The 9887-nt window shown below is 46.3% G+C and overlaps 1 protein-coding gene across 11 annotated transcripts in view; it reads left to right on the top strand.

Annotated features, from left to right (window-relative positions):
* The first annotated feature begins 274 nt into the window (after positions 1–274).
* The window catches only part of DMRT2 (doublesex and mab-3 related transcription factor 2), a 52012-nt gene continuing 42399 nt past the window's right edge, over positions 275–9887 (top strand). For 5 of the 11 annotated variants that reach the window (XR_008713569.1, XR_008713570.1, XR_008713568.1 and 2 more), the window contains exons 1-3: positions 543–682; positions 1481–2040; positions 3696–3798. Coding sequence is in view for 8 of the 11 variants with exons in the window: in XM_055578224.1 (XP_055434199.1) it covers positions 1525–2040; positions 3696–3798 (619 nt within the window). In the remaining 3 variants the exon portion in view is untranslated. The other 6 variants (XM_055578227.1, XM_055578223.1, XM_055578219.1 and 3 more) reach the window with 6 other exon arrangements.

The following is a 9887-nucleotide window of genomic DNA, read 5'->3' as shown; positions in this document are numbered from 1 at the left end:
AGCCCACGAGATAAATGGCAACTTCGCTCCCGCCGGCGCCGTCACACTTCGGTTTTAACCTCGGGACAGACTTCCCGGCTGCACCGAAGGCCGCCAGGAAGGATTCTGGCGGAGCGCGGCGGGAGGGGCGCGGCGGTTGCGAGGAGGCGGGGAGCGCCGGGCCGAAGCTCCTCGGCCAATCAGCGTGCACACCGCCTGACAACCGGCCAATCAGCGGGCACAGAGCTCGGGGGCCCAAGCGGATAATACTAGGAAAGGGAGCCGAGGCTGGCGACTTCAGCCAGGGGCAGTGCGCTGTTCGCTGCTGCTTGCACCCGCCCGTCCGCGCGTTCCGGGAACTCGAGATCGAAACCTGGTCAGGACGACCCAACCTTCCAGTTCAGCTAAGGTCAGAGAAAGCCAGAAGCAGCCTCAGCGAGGTGAAGCGCCTGGCTGCTGAGGAATGATCAGAGTCCGGGATGTGCGGAGCTTGGTCGCTAAGAATTTGACTCACTTTCTCCATGCTCCTTCTCTTCCACTCCTCATCCACTGGACTCCGGGCCTCCAGCTGTCAGCCCCAGATTTCGTGACAGGGTGTGGCTACCCCGATTTCTGTTTGCAAGCCCTGCCAGCAGCCCAAGAGCAAGGTCCCAAGTCTGGATTTCTTTTGCCTAGGCTGCTTAGCCTTGGCCTCAGAGTCTTGGTGAGTTGATGTGATGTTGCTGGGGTGGGCAAAGGGCGTGAATCATCTTTCCCTACCTTTCCTATTCTACTTGTATGTCTTGTCTTTAAGTGCAAATCATGAACGATGTACACAGAGCCCGCCTGGCTTAGTGCTGCGCGGCTGAAACACTGCTGATGCTGGACGGGTGTCTGCAGCTCTGTGCTCAATGTCCCCATGGGACTCTATTGGCAGCAAAACAACTTTGATTTTTAGTTGATTAAATCTGGAGTATCCTGGGGTGGGAGGAGTGTGCTGGGGTGTGGGGTGGGTTTGGGGAGGATAAGAGAATCTCTCCAAGCCCGACAGGTGTAGGAGGATGACAGGTGTGTGGGAATTGTGGGTGGTACCTCGCAGGGTCCAAAGGTCCCTTGTGATCTGCAAGAAAACAGTTCTTCCATGGACATTTTTATATTTATCATGGCTATACTAGTTGGATATGGCAAAGCCTGACTAGTGACCAAGGCCGTGGTAGTTGAACACGCTATCTTTACCCAGGGACTTGTCCCAAAAGCGTGTGTGTGTAAAGCTAGAGAGGGCTGGTGTTCACAGAGCACTTAGAATGCACAGATAGGAACCTTGTTGGGATGGGGAACCGTGAGGGGGCCTAAAGATACAAGAAATAAATGCTCGTGTGGTCTGGATGTGAAGGACGTGTAGAGAAGTGGGCTTCTCAAGAGGTCGGAGGCAGGCAGACCAGGCGCTCTGGGCCCCAAGCCTGGGGACGGTGCCTGACTGCGGTCGGTCGGTGGGTCTTTGGGTGTTTTCCTGTCTCTCCAGAGTGCAGGCCACTGAGCATAGGCCCGGGCGAGGCGTGGTGCGCCATGGCGGACGGGCAGCCGGGTCCCGCCGTGGACTGGGAGATCGACGTGGAGAGCCTGGAGCTGGAGGAGGACAGCCGCGGGGCACCGCCGCCAACGCCGCCCGGGCCTAGCCCGCCGCCTGCCTACGAGGACGACGACGACGCGGAGGACGAGGACGACATCGACGCGGAGGACGAGGGAGACGGGGAGGAGGCGGCCTCATCTCCAGGGGTGCCGGGGCGGCCGGAGCGGCAGGTAGCCCTGGCGCCAAGGCCGCCCACGGCGCCGCAGGCCTCGCAGGCGCCCGCCGGGCCCCCGGAGCGCGGCGCAAACGCGGGCGGCGGCGCGGAGCCGCGCAAGCTCAGTCGCACGCCCAAGTGCGCGCGCTGCCGCAACCACGGCGTGGTGTCCTGCCTCAAGGGCCACAAGCGCTTCTGCCGCTGGCGTGACTGCCAGTGCGCCAACTGCCTGCTGGTGGTGGAGCGGCAGCGCGTCATGGCCGCCCAGGTGGCGCTCCGGAGGCAGCAGGCCACGGAGGTGCGTACCTGCCAGCCGGCTCGCCCCCTCCCGGGTGTTTCGGGCCGCGGTGGGGGTCGGGAGTCGGGGAGGCGGGTAACGCACACTCTCCGGCCCGGGTCTTCGAGGCGCCTGGCCCTGCCTCAGAAGGATATGAGGACACCTCTGCCCACGCTGGCCTGCGGTGTCGGGAGGCAGGAAGCCATGGCCATCGCTGGGGAACTTGGCAGAAAAGATTTTGTGTGAAGAAGCAGGCAGAGAGGTCTTGAAAATGGTTTAGTTCTTTTGGGGACATTATGGGACATAATTTCATTTCGATTTTCTATATTTTATTGTTTATTTTGGTGATGTTGGGAAGCGGAGGACAGAGGCCGATGCAGCTCCCTAAGTCCATGGGCATATTACCCAGCTGATCGAGAAAAAGAACCACCCAGCACGTAGAGCTCACAGCACTTCCGCAGTCATGGGCCACTTAGGAAAGTGCTGCCTATTTATGTGTGTGTCAGTCGTGTCCTACTCTGCGACCCCACGGACTGTAGTCCACCAGGCTTCTCTGTCCAGGGGGTTTTCCCGGCAGAATACTGGAGTGGGTTGCCGTTTCTTACAAATGAGAGCAAAAGTGACGTGGGAATTCTGAAGAGACATCTGACTTCGAGGAGAACTACCTAAGAACCAGTTGACAGATCTCTGCCGCCAGAGCGGGGCTATGGCTGTGAGGAGAGCCTGAATCTTCTTTAAGGGAAAGGGTCTTCTTGAACCTGGGCCTGGGACTGTGTGTTTCTTGTGTCCCTGTGCAAGCGCGCTCCGAAGAGAGCGGGCAGCTCCCACTTGGGGGTGGATGGAGAATTTTTGATACTACTTTTTGGCGAGAAGGCGCCGGGGAGTGGACCACAGGCAGGCCTTGGGCAGTGATCCTCATGGGAAGCCTCCCAAAGGCCCTAGAGAGCGCGGCGCGCTGGGCTCCAGAGGTGCCTGGGCCGCGGCGCGGCCTTCTCGGGTGTCCCGCGTGTTGCAAGGCGGGCTCTGCGTTCGCTCGCGCTCCCCGCGGCTTGCGGGCGGGGACGCGGGTGGGGAAGGGCCCGGAATTCCACCTACCGGGCGGTGACAAAGGGTGCGCCCGACTCTGGTTGTGCTCACCTTCGGGTGCCTAGTGAACAGCTTGGAGTTTTGGGCAGACCTGAAAACTTTGGACTTTTCCGCGTCAACTCTCTGTACCGGATCCCATCAGCCCTGCTTCGAGGAGAAACCTGCTCCACATCTCTGACCAACGTCGGGTGCCCTGCAGCGTCTATGGCCCTAGGCTGGGCTCCGAGGTTACAGCGGTTCGCCGCAGCTCTGTTTTAGGGCCCGGCTCCTACCATCTCATCCACTGTGGATTTCACGTCCTCCCTGGCTGTCCCTCCACTTCTGAATGTGGACTACGTCTGGATGACTCTCGAAAAGTGGCCCCAGGGAAAGCCCGGGCCCTTGCCCTACAATTGGAGGGTTCAGACAGAGCATCTAGCTCATTGTGCTGGAACTAAGGGGTGCTGATATTAATTTGTTTAGAATCATCTTTACATGGGATGGGAAAATAAATACATTTAGAACGAGGAAGATTACTCATTCCTCTCTCTTCTCTTACACTCCCCCCCACCTCCCCAGGGCTCTATTGATTATGTTTCTTGTATTTACAGGACAAGAAGGGGCTTTCCGGGAAACAGAATAATTTCGAGCGCAAAGCAGTGTATCAGAGGCAAGTCAGGGCACCCAGTTTGCTGGCCAAAAGCATTTTAGAAGGTAAAGCAACGCAGAATTATCCTTTAGCCTTTTAAACTGTGTTCTCAGTGATTCTCATTATTCAGGCACATGGCATTTTCACTTATCTGTGAAGGAGCAATCTGAGGGGGAATTGCTTTTTATTGGAAAGTTTGGGTTTGGGAAGGAAATCAGGATTTGGGAAAATTAATCTCACATACCTCCTTTTTTTCACTGGTAATTTTGTTTTCTGCCTAGTAGTTAATGGGTTAACATGGAGTACATGTGAAATTTGCCCTAGTGTGAGGGATGTACAGATACATTGCCAAGTGATCCCAGAGCAGATGTCCTGGAAGGAAATAAATTAAAAGAAAAGAAATCTTTAGTTTCATTTGGAACCAAATAGAATGAGTCAAGTGAGTTTAACAGCTACCCACTGCCTTTAGTCTGGGCAATCCAGCCTTTAATCCCTCTCTTTTTAATTGTACTCCTTTTCTCTCTGGAGTATCTACTTAAATTGCAGTTATTCCACGCTTCATTTTGCCATATTGACAGTTTATAGATTGTAGAATGTGGAAAAAGTTTTGAATCACACAAGAGAAGTGGAGGTTGAATTTGAACAGAGTGATGTCTCTCCGTGTGTTTTTGTTTTCTCTAAAGCTTGGGAATATATTACTTTTTCTTACAATACTACTAATTTTTAAAAATGGTTCAGTTTGGGTATGGAATTTATTTATTGATATAATAATATATTGACTGTCTCTCACCATTTAAAGAAAGGGAAAGTTTATATTTGCTCTAATTGCTGCCATTTCATAAGGCTCAGGTTGAAAAGCAGGTTTTTTTTTTTTTTTTTTTTTTTTTAAAGTAGGCATTTGAATTGTTTTTCCTATGTGGCTTCTGAATTGAGTTGTTTCTGGACAGGTTTTAAAGTTTGTTCATGTCTCACCCTGCGCTGTATACTTCTGACCTTAGAATGGCTTCTCATGCATTCAAAATGAATTTGGTTACAAACTGGGTAAACAGATTTATAACCATAGGGACCACACTGATAAATTGAAATTGTGCCAAAGCAACTTGAGAAGTGGGAGGACGAAATGGAATAGAAAATCCAAGTAAATAACTTTCTGGCAAGAGCTCACCATAGAAATGTACACATTCATTTTCAAATTATATTTTATTTGCAAATGAGTATGATGGGTTTGTCACTATGTAAACACAAACATCACAAATGAATCCTTCAAACAGACTTGACAGTGGCGAGTGATTGGGGCTGATGAAATACTCCAAGTATTTTATGCTGCCAGGAATTCTATTTATGTTTTATACTAATCTTTGTTTTTTACTTTATCCCTATTTATAAGATGTATAATGACTTAATCTATGTTCTAGTGATTGCTTGTTCAACCATTTTGGTATCTGGCCAACGTGATTAGTACTGGTGAAAAATGTTTTAGATCAGTTATTTTCCGTATAGCAGGGGGTACTCTGGCCTTTGTTTGTACTGGTAGTCAGAGGTGGGGGTAGGGGCCCGGTTAAATTGTTCACTGCCGAGTCTCTTTAGTTAACAGCTCTTTTCAATTTTCTATGCTTTTCTGTTTCCTTAAGTCTTTCCTCTTTTTCTCCTCACTAATCTTCTTTAACTTTCTCTTTTTCCCTAGTTCTCCTTGGATTATTCTGCAACTGTAACAATGTGTACATAATGAGCCAACTTTAGAAAATAAAAGTGACATCAGCTCTAGGTATAGATATCTTTTTTTAAATAATGGAAAAAGGTGACATGGATAGTAATAAAGAATTGATTGAAGCAAGCTGAGCAGCCTTGTCTTCTTAATATATAGGAGCCTGGGGAGAATATTAAAATTTCAACCAGTCAAGTATGCCTGTCAAAATAAACAAACCTATCATAACAACAACAACAACAACAAAAAGTTACAGTATGGATATTCTTCCCTGGGAAGGGATTCATTTTAAATTGAACCCATACTTTTGCTTTCTGTATAAAAATATTAGTAATATGGAATTGTACATAACTGTTGTGCTGATATGTATTGTTTCTGTTGCCTTCTGGATTTCCAGATTTTTCCTTGTTAGATGTTAATCTCTGTCATGTGCAATGCTTACTTATTTTAGGCTATCGCCCCATTCCACCAGAGACTTATGTGGGAGGGAGTTTACCTCTACCTCCCCCTGTAAGTGACCGGATGAGGAAAAGGCGGGCCTTTGCTGATAAAGAGTTGGAGAACATTATGCTGGAGAGAGAATATAAAGAGAGGGAGATGTTGGAAGCTTCCCAAGCTGCTGCCTTATTCCTGCCCAACCGCATGGTGCACGGTTCTGAGTACAGCTCCTACAAAAGTGCCTACAGCCCCACCCCAGTGGAACCACCAAGCAAAGACTTCTGCAATTTTTTGCCCACCTGCCTTGATCTCACCATGCAGTATTCAGGCTCTGGGAATATGGAACTAATTTCTTCCAATGTCAGCGTGGCCACGACTTACAGACAGTATCCCCTATCCTCGAGACTTTTAGTTTGGCCCAAGTGTGGCCCCATTAGTGACACCCTCCTCTACCAGCAGTGCCTGCTGAACACTACCACGTCAGTTCAGGCCCTGAAGCCTGGGACCAGCTGGGACTTGAAGGGAGTACGACTGCAGGATGGACTTGGAGCAGATCATGACATGATGCCACCGAAATTGGAAGGCTCTCTGGTGCTGCCTCACACTCCTGAGGGCCACATCTTAAGAAGTGACCTTCAGGGTCACCAGGCCCTCCCGGAGAGGTCTGCGTTCTCCCCACCCCGACGGAATTTCTCGCCTGTTGTTGACACGGACACCCTGGCAGCTCAAGGGCACGTCTTAACCAAGATCAGCAAAGAAAGCACCAGGCACCCTCTGCCACTTAAACATAATCCATTCCACTCATTATTCCAACAAACTCATAATGACAAATCAGGTCCCGAGTTGAAAACATCATCTGTCAAAGAGGCCTTTGAAGAGGCCCCTAAGAAACCCAGGGAGTGTTTAGTCAAGGAGAACCAGAAATACACATTTACAATAGATAGATGTGCAAAAGACCTTTTTGTAGCCAAACAAGTCGGAACAAAACTCTCAGTGAATGAACCCCTGTCATTTTCTGTTGAGTCTATTCTTAAGAGGCCTTCATCTGCCATCACTCATGTCTCTCAGTGAAAGGCTGCTTAAATGGAAAGCTGGATTTGCTGCCGTCTCAGAGGATTCTTACCAGTCACTAATTTTTTTAAAGATAGAAGTTGTATAAAGAAATTTCTAATGTAAATGATGATGATTAAAAAAATTCTGTATATTCTTATGCATGTACTTTACCTTACCACATAAATATATTTAAAGATGGAAATTGCTTATGTGCAAATTTTCAGGCTTTACATACCATTTCAAAAAGCAATAAAATTGACACTGTTTTCTAAAAGACCCAGAATTTGCTTAAGTAAATAGTTTCTCTGTCTAGGTAAAAAAGCAGTGTCCATGAAATGTGTTCTTTATTTTTCTGTGATTCTGTGTATTTTCAGGTGCTCTTAATGGTTTCTGGGAGCCATAGGGGAACACTTATAATGCCTTAGTTGTGCATTTTGGAGGTCATCTAAGTGTAGGTATTTAAGACTGAGGCAAAAATAGCTAAGGAGAACATAAGGAAGATTTAGTTTATAGAATCTTCATTTCATGTGATTGGACAAAGTAGAATTAATTTGAAGGGAAATGAAGTTTAATATCATTTATATGACACAGGTTCTTGGCATGGGTCCCAGTTTCCTTTGCTGATGGGCCTCAGGCTTCCTTTCTAGGTTGAACATTCATTCTGTGATTTTTTAGGTTGCTGGAAGCCACAGAGCAGGTTCCCCTGCACATGGTGAACCCCAACTCAGCTCTGCGTTACTTTGTTCTTTCCTGGGATCTGGTGACAGCAGGCATTTAGCAGCAGACCTCGTCACAACTCGCAGCTGATCTGGGATTCTCAGCTTCATGTGTCCCACATTTTTGCCAGTGTCAAAGGTGTAGCTTTCAGTGTAGCTCTCTTCTGAGATAAAAACATTTTGTCTTCAAACTGCTTCAGCAGACAGTTGCTGAAGCCTGCAGATGTTTATCACAACATAAGGGTGGCTTCTTGTTTCTTACAACTTTCTCCCTGTTTTTAAGTTGTTATCCCCTTGTTTTGTTCAACAAAATGTTATCTGTTGTTCTATAAGATTGATAAAATGTCAGTAGGGCATTTATTAAAGTATGAAATTCATCCTTGAAGACTTCACCTGTGGACCTGGAATCAAGTACTAAGATGTTATGGTCATTTCAAACAATCAAGAGCCAAATCCACCTCTAATTTTGCCATGGAGTGAGGTTTTTACTTTCAACTCTGCTCTCATTGGGTAACAGGAACGCTAGGTGGGCATATGGCATGTGCCAAGACATTCAGTAGTTTGAAGAATTTTTCACTCTGAAAAACATTAAAAATTATTTAAGAATGATTTTCTTGCTACTTATAAGCTCATATAAGGCTCAAGGGGTTCTCTGGATTGTTGCTTAAAATCAACAGCAGTTGCAAAAACAAGCCAGACTGTAGATTGATTTTCAGTTTGTACTTGTAAAATAACACTTGATTTAGTTGAGTCAGATTTTCTTATTTTTACTGTTGCAAGAGCCAGAGTGAATGGAAGTACGCCAGAAAAAAAGAAAATGAAAGCAGGTGGCGATCCCAATAACTGTTGAAGATTCTCATTAAGTGCAAAGTGTTTTCCAGTCATGAAGTCCTGGTGTCAGAGACAGAATCTTGCACTGCAGTTGCCCCTCTGCCCCCACCCCCAGTCATCTTCGTTTTATCTTTACAGTTACTAATTGTTTTCCTCCTATTAGGAATTTATTCTTCATATTAAGTATAAGGGCTTCCCTGATGGCTCAGCAGGTAAAGAATCTGCCTGCAATGCAGGAGACACAGGAGATGTAGAATCGATTGCCGGGTGGGGAAGATCCCCTGGAGGAAGCAATGGAAACCCACTCCAGTAATTTTGCTTGAAAAATCCCATGAACAAAGGAGCCTGGCCAATTACAGTCCAAAGGGTTGCAAAGAATAGGACACGATTGAGACTGATGCACACACACATTGAGTGTAAACTTAGCATCAAAACTAACTGCTGCAGAGGTAACAGGGGAAATCACATTAGAAAAACCACATAAAAAATCCCATTGAGAAGGCTTTCTCAATCCACACATGGATTTTTCTCTTTTTCTTACCACATTTTAGTATTGGGAATATATATATATATATATGTCAAATTTTTTATCCTTTTGTGTTCATTGGACATTTGAGCATATATTTTCTGACCTCTCTGTATATCATTTTAATCTCATTAAGCGAATCCAGTTGGGTGTGAATATTAGTAGTTTTCCTCACATTGCCAGTGACCAAAATTTCACTGTTTTGAACATTTATGAGGGTCAGTACTTTCTTTGGTGAATATATTACTCTACCATGCATTAATTCTGCTGTAATGATGAGTTCTTGGAATTTCACATCTACCATCAGCCACTCAGTGAGAGCTTTGTGCTTGGCACTTTGCTTCTTTTAATCTTTTCTCTTCTGTAAAAGCTAGTATTTGGCTATATACAGTCTTCAGAGAATACTACCTTCAACAAATTGAATAAAAATTTCAGTTTAAGTATTTTTTATGTTCAAAACAATAAATGGATTTGGCTTTAATCATTTTTAAGAACTTAAGGAATAGCAAAACATGGACCTTTCCCTCAATTTGACTCAACAGTACAATAATGCACTTTAATAACCTATTTTCCTTCCATCTCAATGGATCAAGCAGTTCTGAATCCTTTACAACAGTGGTTCTCAAGCTTTAATGCATGATGAGTCACCTGGGAATCTTGATAAATGCACATTCTGATTCTGTAGGTCTGGAATGGGCCTGAGCTTCTGCATTTCTAACATTCCTCCCAGGGCCTGCCTGTGTTGCTGTCTTTAGACCACACTTTGAATAGCAAATGTTTACATTTCTATTATTTTAATACACATTTAACACACTCTTCTGTGTATGTTAGGTTCTAATGCAATAGAGTCATTATGAATTAACATTGGGTTAGCCAAAAAGTTCA

The sequence above is a fragment of the Bubalus kerabau genome, chromosome 4 (assembly GCF_029407905.1).
Source record: "Bubalus kerabau isolate K-KA32 ecotype Philippines breed swamp buffalo chromosome 4, PCC_UOA_SB_1v2, whole genome shotgun sequence".
In the NCBI taxonomy this organism is placed as follows: domain Eukaryota; kingdom Metazoa; phylum Chordata; class Mammalia; order Artiodactyla; family Bovidae; genus Bubalus; species Bubalus kerabau.
The sequence above is the reverse complement of the archived record's forward strand: the minus strand, read 5'-3'. Positions and strand labels throughout refer to the sequence as shown.